The 21,789-nt window shown below is 37.7% G+C and overlaps 1 protein-coding gene across 1 annotated transcript in view; it reads right to left on the reverse strand.

Annotated features, from left to right (window-relative positions):
• Positions 1–208: 208 nt before the first annotated feature.
• The window catches only part of LOC134578521 (mucin-5AC-like), a 108,167-nt gene continuing 86,586 nt past the window's right edge, over positions 209–21,789 (reverse strand). Inside the window, exons 14-26 of the mRNA XM_063437505.1 lie at positions 21,610–21,761; positions 21,389–21,527; positions 20,377–20,484; positions 19,818–19,997; positions 17,887–18,126; positions 14,449–14,605; positions 12,626–12,754; positions 12,373–12,517; positions 5,604–5,647; positions 5,327–5,509; positions 3,761–4,384; positions 2,840–3,388; positions 209–2,391 (exon numbers count right to left, since the gene is read on the reverse strand). Coding sequence (XP_063293575.1) covers positions 209–2,391; positions 2,840–3,388; positions 3,761–4,384; positions 5,327–5,509; positions 5,604–5,647; positions 12,373–12,517; positions 12,626–12,754; positions 14,449–14,605; positions 17,887–18,126; positions 19,818–19,997; positions 20,377–20,484; positions 21,389–21,527; positions 21,610–21,761 — 4,833 coding nt within the window. The remainder of the gene's footprint in view (positions 2,392–2,839; positions 3,389–3,760; positions 4,385–5,326; positions 5,510–5,603; positions 5,648–12,372; positions 12,518–12,625; positions 12,755–14,448; positions 14,606–17,886; positions 18,127–19,817; positions 19,998–20,376; positions 20,485–21,388; positions 21,528–21,609; positions 21,762–21,789) is intronic.

Raw genomic sequence — 21,789 nt, forward strand, 5'->3', positions numbered from 1 at the left:
ATAAACAGTAACCTGAATCACAAAAATTGACAAAAAAAACCCAAAGCATATATGCACCATAAACATACACTTTGCATACACTGGAAATACATCAATTATAAAAAAAATGCAACTGGTATTGTGAACAAGAAGAAATAAAATGCTATGCACATAAACAATAACACACTTGCAATACACTGTATATTGTTAAAATAAATATGCAAATTCACTAACCTGGTGAATATATGGTTCCACTAACATCACATTGACAAATGGTTGATGTAAATATTGTGGTAGTTGGATAGGTTGTAGAAGATTGTATGGTAGTAATTGTTGCGGTTGTTTTCGTTGGTGCTGTGGATGTTGTGGGTGAACTTGTTCCTGACATGCTTATTGCTGTTTGAGTAAGCTCTATAGTTGAAGAACTTGATGATGAAAGTTGGCTTGTGTAAATACTGATTTTTGTTGTAGAGGTTACTTTTGGAGTGGTCACTGTTCCCGTTGGTGTTGTTGGTGAAAAACTTGTTTTTATAGGGGGTGTTGCTGAGGTTGGTAGGCTTGTGGAAGTACTTATCTTTGTTGTAGAGGCTACTGATGAAGAGGTCAATGCTGTAGTCTTTGTTTGACCTGATGTTATAGGAGACTTTGTTGTAGTTATTGCAGAGGTTAAAAATGTAGATGTTGGTGGTGACTTACTTGTGGTTGCTATTTTTGTAGATATTGCTGTTGAAATTTGGCTTGTGGGAAAACTAATTTTTGATGTAGAAGCTACTGCTGAAGGAGTAAATGTTTCCTTTGTTGCTGTTGACCTGCTTTTGGTTGCTGTTGGAGTAGAAGCAGATGTTGAATATAAAAGTGTAGTAGTACTGCGCTTTGTTTCAGTAATCCCTGTTTGAACTGAAGTTGTGGGTGTCTTTTTTGTAGATATTGAAATTTGGCTTGCGGGAAAACTAATTTTTGATGTAGAAGCTACTGCTGAAGGAGTAAATGTTTCCTTTGTTGCTGTTGACCTGCTTTTGGTTGCTGTTGGAGTAGAAGCAGATGTTGAATATAAAAGTGTAGTAGTACTGCGCTTTGTTTCAGTAATCCCTGTTTGAACTGAAGTTGTGGGTGTCTTTTTTGTAGATATTGAAATTTGGCTTGTGGGAAAACTAATTTTTGATGTAGAAGCTACTGCTGAAGGAGTAAATGTTTCCTTTGTTGCTGTTGACCTGCTTTGGGTTGCTGTTGGAGTAAAAGCAGATGTTGAATATAAAAGTGTAGTAGTACTGCGCTTTGTTTCAGTAATCCCTGTTTGAACTGAAGTTGTGGGTGTCTTTTTTGTAGATATTGAAATTTGGCTTGCGGGAAAACTAATTTTTGATGTAGAAGCTACTGCTGAAGGAGTAAATGTTTCCTTTGTTGCTGTTGACCTGCTTTTGGTTGCTGTTGGAGTAGAAGCAGATGTTGAATATAAAAGTGTAGTAGTACTGTGCTTTGTTTCAGTAATCCCTGTTTGAACTGAAGTTGTGGGTGTCTTTTTTGTAGATATTGAAATTTGGCTTGTGGGAAAACTAATTTTTGATGTAGAAGCTACTGCTGAAGGAGTAAATGTTTCCTTTGTTGCTGTTGACCTGCTTTGGGTTGCTGTTGGAGTAGAAGCAGATGTTGAATATAAAAGTGTAGTAGCACTGCGCTTTGTTTCAGTAATCCCTGTTTGAACTGAAGTTGTGGGCGTCTTTCTTGTAGATATTGTAGGGATTCTGCTTTCAGTACTTATTTTTGTTGTAAAAATTACTGTTGGAGAGGTTACTGTTTGCTTAGGTGTTGTTGGTGACTTGCCTGTAAATGGGGTTGTTTTAGAGCTTGGTGGTAAATATGTACTTTTTGTTGCACTTGTAGTTGTTGATGGAGGTGTAATTGCACAGTGACTGTAGTCATCACAGCAAAGGAAGCTAATTTCATAGTCAAAGCACATTCCCATATTTGTAATTTGATCTCTGTTTATGCACACCAGACCAACTGATAAATTGCAATGAATAGATTGATGCACTTCTTCCTGAATTGTGTGTATTACGTTCTTTGGTTGACATTTAATCTCTTCTGGATATTTACAAATTTGCTTGCCTTTCTGAATTAGTTCTTCATAATTCTCAGTTTCACCACCATTAAATCCAAAAGAAGGTGTATTCACACTAAACCATGAAGTCCATTTACATTGTGGTTTACAAATTGTAGATGGCTTCTGACTTGTTGTCACTATTGATGATGGTATTGCTGTTGCTGAAGTTGATGTAAAAACTGGGATTTTGGTTGTAGGTCTGCTTTGAGTAGTTCCTGAAATGGTTTGTGTAGCAGTAGAAGTTTGTGTAGGAGTCCTTGATGAGACAACTGTTGATACTGTACTAGTCCTTGGTGAAACAACTGTTGGTACTGTAGAAAAATTAGAAATATATTATTATGAAACATGCAGAGAGATAGATATATTCTCATATTTCTTCCCATTAATCATTTCATTTACTTTACTCTAAAACTACACAAAGAGCACTTCATGTTTAAATGAGTAAAGGATTATGTACAGACTTAAACCTGAACAATAGCAAGTCAGAACGCAATTCAACTGCTTCTATGTTTTACATAAACGCCTTTCAAAAAGAATGTGGTAGAAAAAGATCTCCATTTAATATTGATGGATAACTTTTCAAAGTATTTAATATTTTTTTAATAAACGTTTAAAATGTTTTTACATATGAAACAATTCAAAAAATATATCATACTGTTTGCTTAGGTGTTGTTGGTGACTTGCCTGTGGCTTGGCTTTTAGTTGTAGTGGTTTTTATTGTAAATTGGGATATTTTAGAGCTCGGTGGTAAATATGTACTTTTTGTTGCACTTGTAGTTGTTGATGGAGGTGTAATTGCACAGTGACTGTAGTCATCACAGCAAAGGAAGCTGATTTCATAGTCAAAGCACATTCCCATATTTGTAATTTGATCTCTGTTTATGCACACCAGACCAACTGATAAATTGCAATGAATAGATTGTTGCACTTCTTCCTGAATTGTGTGTATTCCGTTCTTTGGTTGACATTTAATCTCTTCTGGATATTTACAAATTTGCTTGCCTTTCTGAATTAGTTCTTCATAATTCTCAGTTTCACCACCATTAAATCCAAAAGAAGGTGTATTCACACTAAACCATGAAGTCCATTTACATTGTGGTTTACAAATTGTAGATGGCTTCTGACTTGTTGTCACTATTGATGATGGTATTGCTGTTGCTGAAGTTGATATAAAAACTGGGATTTTGGTTGTAGGTCTGCTTTGAGTAGTTCCTGAAACGGTTTGTGTAGCAGTAGAAGTTTGTGTAGGAGTCCTTGATGAGACAACTGTTGATACTGTACTAGTCCTTGGTGACACAACTGTTGGTACTGTAGGAAAAATAGAAATATATTATTATGAAACATGCAGAGAGATAGATATATTCTCATATTTCTTCCCATTAATCATTTCATTTACTTTACTCTAAAACTACACAAAGAGCACTTCATGTTTAAATGTGTAAAGGATTATGTACAGACTTAAACCTGAACAATAGCAAGTCAGAACACAATTCAACTGCTTCTATGTTTTACATAAACGTCTTTCAAAAAGAATGTGGTAGAAAAAGATCTCCATTTAATATTGATGGATAACTTTTCAAAGTATTTAATATTTTTTAATAAACGTTTAAAATGTTTTTACATATGAAACAATTCAAAAAATATATCATACTGTTTGCTTAGGTGTTGTTGGTGACTTGCCTGTGGCTTGGCTTTTAGTTGTAGTGGTTTTTATTGTAAATTGGGTTGTTTTAGAGCTCGGTGGTAAATATGTACTTTTTGTTGCACTTGTAGTTGTTGATGGAGGTGTAATTGCACAGTGACTGTAGTCATCACAGCAAAGGAAGCTAATTTCATAGTCAAAGCACATTCCCATATTTGTAATTTGATCTCTGTTTATGCACACCAGACCAACTGATAAATTGCAATGAATAGATTGTTGCACTTCTTCCTGAATTGTGTGTATTACGTTCTTTGGTTGACATTTAATCTCTTCTGGATATTTACAAATTTGCTTGCCTTTCTGAATTAGTTCTTTATAATTCTCAGTTTCACCACCATTAAATCCAAAAGAAGGTGTATTCACACTAAACCATGAAGTCCATTTACATTGTGGTTTACAAATTGTAGATGGCTTCTGACTTGTTGTCACTATTGATGATGGTATTGCTGTTGCTGAAGTTGATGTAAAAACTGGGATTTTGGTTGTAGGTCTGCTTTGAGTAGTTCCTGAAACGGTTTGTGTAGCAGTAGAAGTTTGTGTAGGAGTCCTTGATGAGACAACTGTTGATACTGTACTAGTCCTTGGTGAGACAACTGTTGATACTGTAGGAAAATTAGAAATATATTATTATGAAACATGCAGAGAGATAGATATATTCTCATATTTCTTCCCATTAATCATTTCATTTACTTTACTCTAAAACTACACAAAGAGCACTTCATGTTTAAATGTGTAAATGATTATGTACAGACTTAAACCTGAACAATAGCAAGTCAAAACGCAATTCAACTGCTTCTATGTTTTACATAAACGTCTTTCAAAAAGAATGTGGTAGAAAAAGATCTCCATTTAATATTGATGGATAACTTTTCAAAGTATTTAATATTTTTTAATAAACGTTTAAAATGTTTTTACATATTAAACAATTCAAAAAATATATCATATATAAAAATAAATTTAAAAACTCTAAAAGTTTATCCAAAAATATTAAATCATTTGAAAAGCTTAGCCAACAATATTACATTGAGGCCAAAATTAGACAAACAATATACAACAGTGCATCCTAAGATTGATCACTGGATTCAGCCAGGGTAAGTGTTATAGAATGCCCAGGATCTAGACTTATGAGCTCGGACTCCTTAGCCCCTGCCAAGGGCTAAGGCTGTTTGTAAGTTATATGTTGTAGTTTTGTATTGTACTGTAAGCCATCGTGTTTGGTGTGTTTTTCTATCCACACCATAACCTTAATACAATAATAAATATAATAATAAATAGAAAACTATTTAAGCCACAGACACAACAATTACTAAACAAAATAACTTAAGTTTATGTTAAAATGCATGTTTATACAGGTCAGTTCCTTAATGCATAATCACTGGTTCTGTCATTTCAGCATCAGGTATTCAGTATTATATTTATATTTTGATGAGCGTAAAGCATCAGTTTGGAGAATGATGGTGATAATATTATTAAGCTTTGCCCATGAAATTGTAATGAGTACTACTCTAAGACTCTTGCATATTAGCATAATATAAATCTTTTACCTGTGCGAGATACTGTAGTGAAAGTAAATGGTGTTGTTACAGCAGTAGCACATGGATATATATTTCGATAGATAGTGCCATTTTCCTTGCATATGGCTACTATGCAGTGTCCAATACCATCTGTTGTATTGTAGATGGTCTCATTGAATTTGAACATGTGATCATCATATTCACATTGGCATTCTAGAAAATAAAGAAACAAATGACATGTATAGCTGCAGGTACAGATCAAATAAAAACACACAAATGTTTAATGCTTAATATGTAAAAAACTTACCTTTGACTATATACACACATTTAATGCCATCTTCAGTGCAATAACTGTGGAAAAGATTTTAAATATAAAACTATTAAAAACACATTAAATATATAAATGCAATTAATCTTGTACTGTACATAATATTAAAGGGACACTCTGGGTACCAATACGACTTTAAGATTATTGAGTAAATAAGGTTGTGGCCTCATTAATTTGCTGTATATTTGCATGCTCAAATCTTTTTGCACAAAAAAATGGTTTGCAGAAGGCTGCACCATAAGCCTGCCTTCTTAGCCAGAAAGGCTTTCAAATCCACAACAGCACTGAGTCAGCTACTGTTAATTTAGAACCTGGCTACAGACTGTTAGAGAAACTGTGATGGGCAATTGTAGGTATAATACACATTGCTAAATTGTATTTCTTTAAACTGCAACTGTTTCTTTAACTAATAACCTTTTACCTATTTACAGTACACAACATGTTTACTCCATCTTGTCTTAGACTAATGCAATAACAAATCAAGGCTTTGCCTATGTCAACCTAACGTCTAGTAGTCCAAATAAAGATTAAAGATGTCTAGGTTATGACATTAGACTGTTAAGTATGTTTTTCTTTTATTTTTAAATATGAACTGCTTTCAACCCTAAGGTGCATGTCAACCTAACTTCTAGTCCAAATACAGGTTAAAGATGTCTGGGTTATGACATAAGACTGATAAGAGTGTTTTCCTTTATTTTAATATATGAACTGCTTTTAACCCTAAGATGAATTAACCCATACATTACCAGTAGTAATTAGAAATGCTATACTATATATACATGCATAATCAATGCTAGGTAGAGACTTACTGACCGACTAAGGAGGTGACATACTGAGAGATTACCTGTATATGCAAGAGGGTATGTTATACTAATACTTTTGCAAGCATTTATTCATTTAATTTTATATACTCTGCTTTATGATATATTAATGGATTATTATATTCAATAAACTATATTAAAAAGACAAAGTTATTGCTTCCAACTCCTATTTTTATTGTATTCTCAATTATTTATGTATTTTAAATAGAGAAACTCTATACCGACTATACAAAATTTTAGCTAAGATATCTGTATGGTTAGCCCTGCTAAATTCTAGGTTTTAAGACGTTATAGCGGTAAATAGGAGTACTAGCGGTTACAAAACTACAAACAGGAAGTTATATCCTTACTATATAGGTGTTATCGCCCCTTCTAATACGTTGTAGTTCAGATCACTCAGTTCTGTCGGTGGATGAGCTTTATGTATACATTTGATAAGGAAGTATTTTTATGGAGTGTGGGTGTGGCTAAGGAGGCAGGCTTATGGTGCAGCATTCTGCCAAGCTTTTATATTTTTTGTGCAAAAGCTACAAAGTCTTAAAGGATCAATCTAGTGTCAGGAAAACAAACTTGTTTTCCTGACACTATATAGTCCTTAGGTCCGCCCCTCCCTCAGGGCCCTCCTCCCGCTGGACTAAACCCCTTCAGCTACTGACCTTTATCCAGCAACGGGCTCCCTCGGGGCTGGTGACCTCTCCTCCCCCTCCGACGTCAGCTCCTGAGTGGAGCTGAATGCGCATGCCCGCAAGAGCTGCGCGCATTAATAACGCCCATAGGAAAGCATTTCTCATTGCTTCCCTATGGACGTTCTGCGTGCTCATTGTGATTTTCGCATTGAGCGTCAGGGAAGCGCCTCGAGCGATTGTCAGGAAGACAGCCACTAGAGGCTGGAAACTGCTATGTTTACATCTGAAGGGTTAAAACCTGCTGAAGTGCTGAAGTGGTCTGGGTGATTATAGTGGTCCCTTAAATATGTAGAACATACAGGATATTATTCAGACTAAAAATTAAATTCAGTAAAGATGTATTTGTGTTCATAATTTCCCTTTAAGACTTCATAAATAATGAATAAATACATTTTTTTAGAAACTGTTTAAAAAAAAAGAATTAAGTAGACAATTATTTTTTTTTCCTCCTTACAGCAAATGACATTTTAATTTTAAGGAAATCATTAAGTGTTATTGTATTTATTTTTAAAAAAATATAGTGTATATTTTATTATGAAAAGTAATGACTGTTTCCAATAAACCTGTAATTTACTAATAAATAATTATTCATATGAACATACTTAGAAGTTAACTATACCTAAAGTATTCAAATACAGATTATTACATGTATATCATACTACTATTATGAATTTCTGTTAAGTAGTGATGTCGCGAACACAAAATTTTCAGTTATCGAACGGCGGACGCGAACTTCCGCAAACGTTCGTGAACCGGCGAACCGGACGAACCGCCATTGACTTCAATGGGCAGGCAAATTTTAAAACCCACAGGGACTCTTTCTGGCCACAAAAGTGATGGAAAAGTTGTTTCAAGGGGACTAACACCTGGACTGTGGCATGCCAGAGGGGGATACATGGCAAAACTCCCATGGAAAATTACACAGTTGATGCAGAGTCTGGTTTTAATCCATAGAGGGCATACATCACCTAACATTCCTAAATCACAATGGATATGGATTCACACCTGACATATGACATATTGACACCTTGACATATGGATTGACACCTGTCCTCAGAGACCCTGATACACACTGACACAGAGCAGAATAGGGACTGTTCCCCCTACATAGGGTCACTTGGCAGATATGGATTGACACCTATCCTAAGGATCCCTGATACACACTGACACAGAGCAGAATAGGGACTGTTCCCCCTACATAGGGACACTTGGCAGATATGGATTGACACCTGTCCTCAGAGACCATGATACACACTGACACAGAGCAGAATAGGGACTGTTCCCCCTACATAGGGTCACTTGGCAGATATGGATTGACACCTATCCTAATGATCCCTGATACACACTGACACAGAGCAGAATAGGGACTGTTCCCCCTACAAAGGGTCACTTGGCAGATATGGATTGACACCTGTCCTCAGGGACCTTGATACACACTGACACAGAGCAGAATAAGACTTAATAGGACTTGCGTAGGACTTAAAAAGCTCTGCATGTCCTCCATCAACAACACGTCTTTAAAGCTTCCTGTCCTTGCCGGCATGGTCGTGGGAGGAGGAGGATGACTTTTACCTCTTCCCCTGTTAGATTCCCGTTGTGCTGTGACATCACCCTTATACGCTGTGTAAAGCATACTTTTTAATTTATTTTGCAAATGCTGCATCCTTTCCGACTTGTTGTAATTTGGTAACATTTCCACCACTTTCTGCTTATACCGGGGGTCTAGTAGCGTGGACACCCAGTACAGGTCGTTCTCCTTCAGCCTTTTTATACGAGAGTCCCTCAACAGGCACGGCAGCATGAAAGACCCCATTTACTCATTTCCCTTTCCTCCTCCTCAGTGATCTCAATGAAGGTATGTTCTTCCCCCCCAGCCACATACAACACAACGGGTACCAGATAGGTGACAACGAGCACCCTGGGATGCCTGTTGTGGTTGGTCTTGCTCCTCCTCCTCAAAGCCACATTCCTCCTCTGACTCCTCTTCCTCACAATCCTCTTCCAGCGTTGCCGCAGGTCCAGCAAGCAATGCTGATAAGGCTGTTTCTGGTGGTGATGGTGACCACAACTCTTCCTCTTCACGCTGATCTACGGCCTGATCCAGCACTCTTCGCAGGGCACGCTCCAGTAAGAAAAAAAAATGGTATGATGTTGCTGATGGTGCCTTCGGTTCGACTGACTAGGTTTGTCACCTCCTCAAAAGGACGCATGAGCCTACAGGCATTGCGCATGAGCGTCCAGTAACGTGGCAAAAAAATTCCGAGCTCCCCAGAGGCTGTCCTAGCACCCCGGTCATACAAATATTCATTAAAGGCTTTTTCTTGTTGGAGCAGGTGGTCGAACATTAGGAGTGTTAGATTCTAACGTGTCGGGCTGTAACAAATCAAGCGCCTCACTGGCATGTTGTTTTGCCGCTGGATATCTGCAAAGTGCACCATGGCTGTGTAGGAATGCCTGAAATGGCTACACACCTTTCTGGCCTGCTTCAGGATGTCCTGTAAGCCTGTGTACTTATGCACAAAGCGTTGTACGATCAGATTACACACATGTGCCATGCACGGCACATGTGTCAACTTGCCCAACTTCAATGCCGCCAACAAATTTGTTCCGTTGTCACAAATCACTTTGCCGATATCCAGTTGCTGAAGAGTCAGCCACTATTCCACCTGTGCGTTCAGGGCGGACAGGAGTGCTTGTCCAGTGTGACTCTCTGCTTTCAAGCAAGTCAAACCCAAGACGACGTGACACTGCTATATCCGGGATGTGGAATAGTACCTGGGGAGCTGGGGGGGTGCCGTTTATGTGGAGCAAGACGCAGCAGCAGAAGAGGACTCAGCCGAGGAGGTTATGGAAGAGGATGGAGCTTGGCAGCTGTCAGCAGGTTTTCCCAATGTGCAGTGTAGGTGATATACCTGCCCTGACCATGCTTTGCAGACCAGGTATCAGTGGTCAGGTGGACCCTTGCCCCAACACTGTGTGCCAGACATGCCATTACTTCCTTTTGCACAATCGAATACAGGTTGGGGATTGCCTTTTGTGAAAAGAAATTTTGTCCGGGTACCTTCCACTGCGGTGTCCCAATAGCTACAAATTTTTTGAACGCCTCAGACTCCACCAGCTTGTATGGTAAAAGCTGGCGGGCTAATAGTTCAGCCAAGCGAGCTGTCAGACGCTGGGCAAGGGGGTTCTTTCTGACATTGGCTTGTTACGCTCAAACATGTCCTTGACAGACACCTGACTGTGGGCAGACGAGCGGGAACTGCTCAAGGCGAGATACGGAGTGGCGGATGGTTGAGAGGGGGCAAGGAGGACAGCAGTGGTTGACGTGGCTGAAGATGCTGGACCAGGAGGAGGATGGCGGCTTTGAGTTTGTGTGCTGCTTGTACTCATGTGTTGATCCCATAGGCGTTTGTGATGTGCGATCATGTTCCTACGCAAAGCAGTTGTACCTAGGTGGGTGTTGGACTTCCCACGACTCAGTTTCTTTTGGCACAGGTTGCAAATGGCATCGCTGTTGTCAGAGGCAGACACACAAAAAAAATGCCACACTGCTGAGCTCTGCCATGACGGCATTCTGGTGGTGGACACAGCATGCGTTGATTGGCGTGCTGTCGGGCTTACCCCGTGTGCCGATGCATGCTGCCTGACTGTGCCACTAGCTCCTTGCGACGACCTCCCCTGCTTCCAACTCGTCTCCTCCTCCTCCTCTCTGTCTCCCAATCTGAACTTTCGCCCTGTTCTTCTTCTTGCCGAGCGGGCGCCCACGTGACATCCATGGACGCATCGTCATCATCAACCGCTTCACTTGTATCTGACAACTCAGCAAAGGAAGTAGCAGCGGGTACAACATAATCATCATCACACCATACGTCCATGTGTGTAATGCTGCCTTCATGAGATATATCCCTGTTATTTACATCCTCTGGCAATAATGGTTGCGCATCACTCATTTCTTCAAACGGATGTGTAAATAACTCCTCTGACATAACAAGTGAAGCGGCTGTGGTGCTAGTGTTGGTGGTGGCGGCAGGCGGGTGAGTGGTATCTTGAGAGGTGCCCGAAGCTAAGCTGGAGGAGGATGGTGCGTGGCCTGCCTCTGACTGTCATTTTTTTTTGGATTAGTGGTACTATGCGTGCAAGCTACTGTGCGACCAGATATGAGTGGCACTGTGCAGTGGCAGAGGTTGGGAGAGTACACTCTGTAGGACTGACACACCCGCTTGAAGACAACTAACTGCTATTCAATCTATAACAGTGAAAAAAAAATTTTTGTTTTTAAATCAACGCTTTAGAGACACCAGATATGAGTGGCAAAGTACACTGGCAGAGGTTGGCAGAGTACACGCTGAAGGCCTGACACCCAGATGCTTGCAGACAACTAACTGCTATTAGCTTACAGTGAAAAACTTTTTTTCTTTTTAAAGGCACGCTATAGAGACACCAGATATGAGTGGCAAAGTACACTGGCAGAGGTTGGCAGAGTACACGCTGAAGGCCTGACACCCAGACGCTTGCAGACAACTAACTGCTATTCAATCTATTACAGTGAAAAAAAAATGTTGTTTTTAAATGCAAGCTTAAGGTATTGTGACACCAGATATGAGTGGTGGCACTGGGCAAGTGGGCACAGTATCCACTGTGAGCCTGACACAGAAGCTGGCAGGCAGGCAACTGCAATTACATTACACAAAAAAATAAATACAAAAGCAGACTGATGTTCTAGCCATGAAAAGGGCTTTTTATGGTGCTGTCCTTACAGCAGAGATCAGATGAGTCCTTCAGGACTGTAGTGGACACTGAATACCCTAGCCTAGCTATCAATTTCCCTATCAAATGAGCAGAAGCTACATTTTCCCTCCTCTATCTAAGAATGCAGCTTCAGAATGAATCTAAAGTGGATGCTGTACAGGAGGTGGGAGGGTCTGGAAGGGAGGGTCTGCTGCTAATTTGCTGGAATGTGTCTGCTGACTGTGAGGCACAGGGTCAAAGTTTACTCAATGATGACGAATAGGGGGCGGATCGAACCGCGCATGTGTTCGCCCGCCGTGGCGAACGCGAACACGCTATGTTCACCAGGAACTATTCGCCGGCGAACAGTTCGGTACATCACTACTGTTAAGCAGCAAAAATATGATTTGCAGTTTGGAAAAATTATCAAGATTATGACTAGAGATCATCATTTAAGAACCCCTAGGTGTACTTTAAAAACCCTGATGTGTACATTAAAATAATTAGTTTTACCAAACATCGCAATTGTTTCTGCTGGGAACTCTGGCTCCAATTCTATAGTGTCTTCTGTCTTCATCATAGCAACCACATTTTGATACACACTTCATTTCATCTTCATCAAAAAGTGGCCTGCCTTTTGGACATTTTGGATAACAGCCTAATTAATGAATGGGGATAGAAAACATTAAATTACATTTTAGAAAATTCTAGGTATCACTTAGGATTTTATTTACTTTATTCTAAGGATACTGTTTCAAACAATTACCTTCTAAACCTCTTATTTCATAGGCACACTTCCCACTGGGGTTCCTACATGTCTTCATACATGGAGCTCCACATGGCTTGTAATGCCATTCACATTCTTCATCATCATTGTAGTAGTCACAGAACAACGCTGAGTAAAAGAATAAAGGATTATTGTGTATCTCAGATATATCATTTTAAAAGTACAACATTGTATGTGTGTACCAGATGAAAATATTAGCACACATGAGATATTACTTATGACCACACATCTGTAAAGGAGCTTAATTGCAATGTAATCAGTTCATGTGATGAGAATTCTTACTAATCTAGCCTGTTTATGTTCATAAACAACATAACTAAATGTGTTTGTTAAAATTATGGTAGCTATTTTGCATTTTACTCTCTACTTATGTTTCCATCACCCACCAACCTTCTCAGAAGAAGAAGCATTAAACACTTCTTTAGAAAAAGAGATCAAAGGCCATCAGCTCACAAATAAGGCATTTTTGTTTTTCTTAGTAAAATAATTAAATATGTCAAATACATATTTTTGGTGTAGACGGTGTCTTTGCTGCTCAAAGTGGACACAGTCCCTTATGAGTGAATTGTTTCAGTCCCTTGAAGGACTCAATGACTAGAATTTCAAAGCTCTTTTAAATATATACTCAACAAGAAATGCAAACTCATCAACCTTACTACCTGGGAAGAGAGAAGCAATTTCTAAGCCAGAAAGACATAAGCTGGTATATTATTACCGTAATGATCTCCTGCTAGTAGATAGAGGATACATATCTGGTGGATTGCACATAGAAGGGAGAAAAACCTGTGTTTCTGAGTACATGTTCACTTTCCATGGCAAAATGTCTTCTATGTCTACATATAGTTCTTGAACTCTAAAGCTGGAATAGGGATTCGTAGATCCTACCTAGACATGGTAATTATGAAAACATTGCCTACAGTACAGATTTTGAAAGAATATATCAGCATCTGTGGCGACAATTACAACCTATTAAAATCTTAAAGTGCAAATATATGTGCAAAAATTCCAAATACTATGTGCAAGAATTGAATATAAAATCAATAAAACTTCCCTTCGGCATCAAAAGTGTGAGTGGAAAATTTAACCATTTTTATATAGTTTTATATACAGTTAAACACTATGTTGTATCTTTTTTTTTATCTTCCCTAGCAGAATCACCCCAACTTTTTTTTGCATTATGTTTATAGATTTTGAAAGAACACCAGCTTTTTGTTTTTATAGATATTACTGCTGGTATCCATGTTATGGTTTGAAACTTTGTCAGTTCTATTTATTGTGTCAACCCAATGACATGTATCTTTTCTCTGTCCAGTAAATGAACACAACTAAGTTATCAAGTGGCTTCCTGAATTTAGCATGCATTTTTAGTGTTCTAAGTTTGGTCTTGTGTATAAACTTGTTGAACAGGTGCACTTGCCACTTCATGTGCTTTCCACAAAGAGTTTGGAGTGATAAAACTAGTTAAACATTGCTAAAAGTAGTGTATCAATTCTAGGAAATGGTCTGTCACCTATTTTTAAAAATAATGTTTAGCTATTTCTTATATTCAGTTAAACAAAATATTATATAATCCTATGCATTAGTGTTTTATAAAATTGAGCTAATATTAATAAAAAAATCTGTTGACTGTTTGTTTGAGGAATTTAAAAACAATGCTCTAATACACTGAAGAAACAATAAAACCAGGTGACCTCTTATATGGTCATCATGCAACCAAAAAGCCCAGTAAGAAAAAGTGCACAATCATGCTCTCTTTTTATTTTTATTGCCAATGATTTTTATCATAGTTTTGTTGTACTCACGACATCTGCTAGGGTCTCTCCAAGAAACACATATTCCATACTCTCCACACGTTTGGGCATAGGCAGCTACAGCAGTGCAAAAGCATTCACAGTCCCCTCCAGTGTTGCAAGCACAAGAGTCAGAGATGCAGGTATCATGGAACTTTGATGGGTCTACCTAAAAGGAGCAGTGGAGATACAGAGAACGATTGGTTTCAATGTCAGATTTTAGAGATGGCAGAGATTACAAAAACATTATATATATATCATGTTCTAGATTATATTACTTAAACATATTCCACTGATGAAATGTGCAGCTTTAGTATGAAACATTTACAAATAAGTAAACATAGAGAACTCTGAATTGCCATTAATCCAAATTTAGGCAGTAGACAATCATGTTCATTTTGATTTGTGATTCAGAATTCTGCCCGTTGGGTGGGAAAAAAAAAATATGACTGATGTGAACCAAGATGATTGATTACTGGTGTTGATTTTATTCACAGATCAAGGGAAAAGCGAGCAATATTGGAAAAAATAGGAGCTGCAAAAAAAATATAAATAAAATATAAATATATATATATACACAAACACACACACACACACACACTCATCAACCACATTAAAACCACCTGCCTAATATTGTGTAGTTCTCTCTTGTGCACACACCTCTGATGCTTTGAGACATGGGCTCCACAAGACCTCTGAATGTCTATTGAGGTACCTGAGACCAAGACATTAGCAGCAGATTGTTTAAGTCCTTCAAGTTGCGAGGTGGGGCCTCCATGGATTAGATTTGTTATTTTCAACACATCCTACAGATGCTCAGTCATATTGAGAGGGGAATTTGGCCAAGGCAAAAGGTGTCATTGTAAGCACTCTGATGCATATGGGGCTGAGTAGTCACAGACCATCAATACACACTTATTACCCTTAGTATTAAACATGGGGTGGGCAGCACTATAATATGGCTGTGTAATACAAAAGCAAATATAAACACACAAAATGAGGGATGGTAGAGCTCAGGTAACTCTCTTTGGTATACTGTATATGAAATATATATTTATATATATATATATATATATATATATATATAGAGAGAGAGAGAGAGAGAGAGAGAGAGAGAGAGAGAGAGAGAGAGAGAGATTGTTTTCATCAATCAAATCTTGTTTTGGCACCATCGGCAGAACTCTGAATCATAAATCAAACAAAAATGCTTGTCCATTGCACAATGATTTGCAAATCAGGATTTTGACTAACACCGTAAACTTGGACACATTGCAGTTTGTAACAAAATTAATCTTCAAGTCTATTCTATATCAGTCATGTCTAATTCATCTGCTATGACATAAGCATGTCTAGTAGACTTTTGTATTGTTCTGAATTTTTTGTCATAAAATGCTATTAACCGTACAGTAACCTCCAAGCTACAAATGGCTGCATGCAGATGAAGTTGTTGCAAGCCTGTTGTTTTTGAAATATGTATCTATTTGTCCAACAGGAACAAGAAGAAGCTTTACATTGACACTGCTTAATATTTATGATTGGCAGAATGTCACTATATTTATTATTATATTTGTTTCTGGGTGTGTGTCTCTTTTTGTATCTGTTTAGGAGTATGCATTTTTTTGTGTGTATCCTTCTGTGTATATGTGGACTTCGAATCAAGTATCTATAATATGTGTTTATAAATATGTATTTGTGTTATCCTTTTTGGGCATTAGTACGCATACTTGTGGAGGGAGGTATGTGAGCTAGGAATAAGGCATGAAGCACAGCAAAACGCTTAAAATATATGCATGCTTATCCGATAGAACCCGGCAGCAATAAAACTGAAATGCAATGAATGATTGGATGAATGATATAATGGATGTGTTACATAGCTCATCTGCAATAAAATCCACACTAATATTTAGTGTATATGAACTCATGTATGTAAATATATCACATAACCTCACACCTGGTGAGGGTTTACAAGATCTATAAATAACATATATTGTTCCTTGTATGGGAAGAAGTTAGAATAACAAATGGGGTATGTATAAAGAGAACATAGAAGAAATGTGGTGAAAGTAATTGAAAAGAATGTCAGGAAACAAATGTTGGAGAGGGCAAATGAATATGACTGGAGTATATGTGGAAGAAAAGTTTGAGGATAATGATAACATGCTGACATCTGTATTAATAAGAAGAGACAAATAAGTAGCACAAATAGATTTATAGATTTAAAAAATATGGTGAGAGCACAAAAGACAGGTAAGGAGAGCAAAGAAGTAGGGGCATGGACTCTATAGGCAGAGTAAGTGTTTACTCTGCTTATTGAATAGCAATTTCTCCATTTAAATTGCTATTCAATAATGAAATAATCCAATAAAATCGGCAAAGAAAATTGAAACCCCTCTCTACATATTTTCCAAATCTATTTGTGCTTCTCATTTCTCTCTCTCTCTTCCATTGATTTCACCCATTACTCATGGAAATGGCTATAAGATATATAGAGAAAGAGAGCATGGATGACAGGTGGAGAGAGTAATGAAAATGACTGAAGCAGAAAGTAAGAGAAGGAGAAAGCACAGTAAATGAAGAAAAAGAACAATAGCATGAAAAAGAGCAACATAGAGTCTAATGTGGCCGATTGCAGGAAAAAAACGTGTAGTGGAAAAAGTACTGTGACTGAGTAAAATGTTCTAAGTAACTGAGGATAAGAAACCCGGGGTTAAACAGACTGTGAGTAAATAACCCGTGTAATGAACTTAAAGGGACACTATAGTCATAAAAACAACTTTTATTTAATGAAGCAGTTTTTTTTATTGTATAGATCATGCCCCTGCAGTCTCACTGCTCAATTCTCTGCCACTTAGGAGTTAAATCTCTTTGTTTATACACCCTAGTCACATCTCCCTGCATGTAACTTATGCAGCCTCCCAATACACTTCCTGTAAAGAATCATCTAAGGATTACACTTCCTGTGTTGTAAATTCAGTTTAATGTATCACTTATCATCTTCTGCTGTGTTAAGGGCCTTCTAAATCCTGAAGGAGCCTCCTGTGTGTGATCAAAATTCTATTTACAGAGCAGGAGATACAAACTTTTAATGTAAGTTACATCTGATTGAAAATGAAACCATTTAGTTTTTATGTAGGCTGTGTCCGTCACAGCCAGGGAAGGTGTGACAAGGGCTGCATAACAGATACAAAACTGATTTAACTCCTAAATGGCAGATAATTTAGCACTGAGACTGAAGAGGCATGATCTCTACAACAAAACTGCTTCCTTAAGCCAAACATGTTTTGGTGACTATAGAGTCCCTTCAAGACATCTAGGAACTAAGCTGCCAATAGCATTATATCTGAGTCCAGAAAAGACTCAAAAAGGATAGTCACTGGATTAGATAATTCCTTAGAATTATTTTCTCTGAATGTTTTTATTTTTGCCGTATTAGTTATAAATATCACTTACATGTGGATGGCAGACTGAAAACACTTCACTAGTTATGATGCTGCATTGTTTTTGTGCCCATGAAAGCCTGTATGGGTTCAGGGAACATGGATCCTTAAAAGTTTTTGCATCTGGGCAGAGGGGTGTCATCTTCCAGCTGTTTCCAAATTCTTCTATGTTTCCCACCACAGCATTGCTCCTGGTAGTGAAATCATTATTTGCATTTCCATCATAGTTTCCACATAGTCCACAAAGTTTTCCCTGTTGAAATACAATGTTTTTTACTTCTTGCAATTATACTTTTATCCATTCTTGCAACATTTAATCTTTTTTTTTTTTTACTTGAAGTTTTATTGAAGAATTCCAACATTAAAAGGGAATGAGGGCACAAGAGGCAAAAAGGGAAAGACAGGGAGAGGATGTAATTCCACACTATAAAAGGTAGATGTATAATGACATATTATAGAAATGCACAATTGACAATATTTTAAACTTAAAAGGTAAAATTAAGATAGAATGGACAAGACCTTGTGTGCTATCCAACTTAAATCAGGAAATAAAGAATGTGGTATGGTCTGCCACCACTTGAGCATAACTCATAACAACACTCAGATTGGTTGCTATCAAACAACCAATCAGAAAGTTATGAGTCAAATTACACAGCATGGGAAAATTCCAAAGAACTTTCCCACACTGTGTAAAATGACACAGAGCACTCTGGTTGGATTTCAAGCCAACCAATCAGAGTGCTGGGACAGGTAAATTTAGAGAGTTACCTGTCAGTCTCTTCATTTACCTGTCAGAGCTCTCTGATTGTTTGGCTTAAACCAACCAATTAGAGCAATCTGAGGTTAATTGCAGGGCGTAGGAAGGCTTTATAATCCGTTCCCCGCCCTGTGGAGCTCAGTCTGCGCGGTGCCCTCCATGGGTAAAGATGGATTCTTTCTTTAGTGTCTGGATTTTTTCATTTCATCATATATTTTTTTTGTCCGACGGGTATTATGGAATTTTATTTGGCCTTTTTGGGGGATGAAAAAAGAAGATTTTAGAAAAAAGAACACATCAAATGGTAAGTTTGTCCCCCGTTTACTTTAAAAGCCCCAACTCGCGGGGCACTGGTGGGGGCTCAGGGGGGGGGACACTATTTAGTTAAGGGTAGTTGAGAGATGCCCCACCATGGGGCCATTTATTGAAGGGGGAGTATTTACATTTTTTTAACAGTGAGCAGCCACAGGCTGCCACAGGCTGCCACAGGCTGCTCACTGTTTGCTGCTATTAGTAAATTTGGCTGAAAGACCAATTTAGGTATTTCAGCCTTTTGGTAGATAGATCCATGATACCATGGGAATTAGAGAGCTATCTACTAAGCGACTGCAAGATGCAGCCATGGCACAAATAGAATCGGAGTTTCAGTCATTCGAGTGTTAGGAAATTCGGTAATTTCACCTTCGTTCTGTCTAAGTGACAGGACGCTCGGGAATACAGACAGGAAACTTCACAAGATCACGGATCAAAGGTAAGAATTGTAGGAAAATTGCTCTGACCATCGGAAATGAAGCACACTTTGCTCCTCCACTGGTCATAGCTGGTCAGGTGTAGGAAACCTCCATAAGACAAAGTAGTCCCTACTTTGTCTTATGTTTTAAAGAAAACTAGAGCAGACAGGAAGAAATGAAGAACAGATCCTGACAGAGGGAGAGAAGAGGAATCGGTAAAATAAAGGTAAGTTCGGCATGATAGTGCCGCTTTAAGTTGTAGAGTCTGCAGAGTGAAAAGATTGGGCTTTTTTTAAAAGACCTTCTCCACATTGCTCAATAGGGCATATTCCCCAGAAAGGTCTCCTGTCTCAAAATGATTAAAGTAACCATTTAATTATAGTTTTTTTGACTAATATTTACTCTGAAAACAATTTTTGTTTAGTCACAAGAAATAAAATATGATTTTATTTTCACCTTAAATGTGTCAGTAACTTTGATGAAGATGCTTGTCTTCTTGTCCCATAACAGTAATAATCCATTTTTTGTTTCTAAGACCAAATAGATACCCATTAAGCGGATCCGATAGGGAACATCAGTTCCAGTGCTTCTTTGTACCACATTGAGATGTTTATCACTGAGGATAAGTTCATAACTCTGTGAAAATAGCATGATAACACATAACAGTTTATTCATGAAACAGGAGTTGTGGATTATTGAAAAATAATTCACAAACTTTAAGCTATATGATTTTTACAAGCCTGTCCATATAATTTATGTTTTCCTTATCTGATGCTGCATTCACATGTATACATAGAGATGCATCATTTATATAAAGCTCTGAGAATGCCTTCTGTTTATTACATCTCTTGTAAACTTGATAAGATATACATATTAACATGCTATATGAAATTCAAATTCATATATGCTATCAGTACAAGTAAACAATATAGATTTGTTCTGCTAAATGCTTAATGGATGGATGGAATTTATTATTAGAATACACATAATTTCAAAATATAAATAGTCTACTCACCCCAAAAAAAACTTTAAGAGATTTAGAGCAAGTTACTCCTGTGGTTCCACATGGAATGTTTTCAGTGATTATCCTAAAAGTGTCATTGTCATTCAAAGAGCAGTGATCCTAGTGGTTAAGTATAATATAGAAAATTGTTACTTTAAATTCTATACCATTTCAAATATGTATTTAAAGGATTATCCCTCTACATGCATATCTCCTGTTCTTGTTTAAATTAGGATAATACATTTAAATATTAGTGATGACTTTATTAATATGTTTTTTTTTTCTTTTTAAAAAAACATGTAAGTAGAAAGGAAATATCTATATCACGTTTTAGGATTTAACCAATCTCTGGGTCTCTTTTATAATATGAGGGTATTGTTGACACACTTTTAAGTATTTCCACAGCTAAAAATTAACTAAAAAAGCTTAGAAGATGCTTTTTTTGTATCTTTTAGTGAGCTTCTCCAGAATAGGTAAGGATTTTTTCCTTTTATATACACACGGCAGGTAGGAGAGACACATGGAGGGAATGAGGAGATGTGGGAGAGACACATAGAGGGGATGGGGGAAAGACATATGGAGGGGATGGGGAGGCACATGGAGGGGCTGAGGGGGGTGGGGGGGGGGAATGACAACGTGTGGTTGCATAGGGGAAATCTTGCACGGGGGCCCGGGTGTTTTTAGTTACTAATCTGTATACACGCCCAATCCCAATCTAAGTTCTTTTACACTTTAAAAACTAACCACACCAGCATAGCATTTTTTTCATGTATTCCACCTAGAAGCAGCTCTTCCCTACATTAAAGAATGCAAAGTTCCTTAGAACAGCCCAGAACATACTCCAAATCATATGCCCCTTTCAGGAGGATCATATGTCACGTATGATAATAGCCAAGATGAAGATAGTTCTAGTTGCTAAAGGCTTTTTTTTTTTTTTTTGACAGAGTGTGTCTGATCATATAACCAATAACCAATGGGTCCAAATTTGAGGATTCAGAAGTCAGTCTATGCATGTAATAGTTACCTGTGCTAGAGTATACTGACAATCCCCATTAAAGTTGTAACGTTTTCCATCAAAAGTGGTGTAATGTCCATCTCCATACACTGTACATGTTGCAAGACATGCCATCTTAGTACATCTCCACATTCTGTCCTTGCAAATGCTGTAAGAAAATAGAAAGTATTTATAATAGTTGCAAAGGTCTTTTAGTTAAAAAAAGGAAAGTTTGAATAACTGATACATACCAAGTGTTACACTGAATTCTGATCTCCTCTCCTGGTTTATACATGATGTCATTGTGCATACAAGGACACTGTTTCTCCTCAATACAACCATAATTATCATCTGACACTAGTCCTGAAGGGCACACACAGCCTGGAATGCATCTTGTTTTGTACTATGAAATTCAAGAATGGAGTCCAAAT

Source organism: Pelobates fuscus, chromosome 12 (assembly GCF_036172605.1).
Source record: "Pelobates fuscus isolate aPelFus1 chromosome 12, aPelFus1.pri, whole genome shotgun sequence".
Classification (NCBI taxonomy): domain Eukaryota; kingdom Metazoa; phylum Chordata; class Amphibia; order Anura; family Pelobatidae; genus Pelobates; species Pelobates fuscus.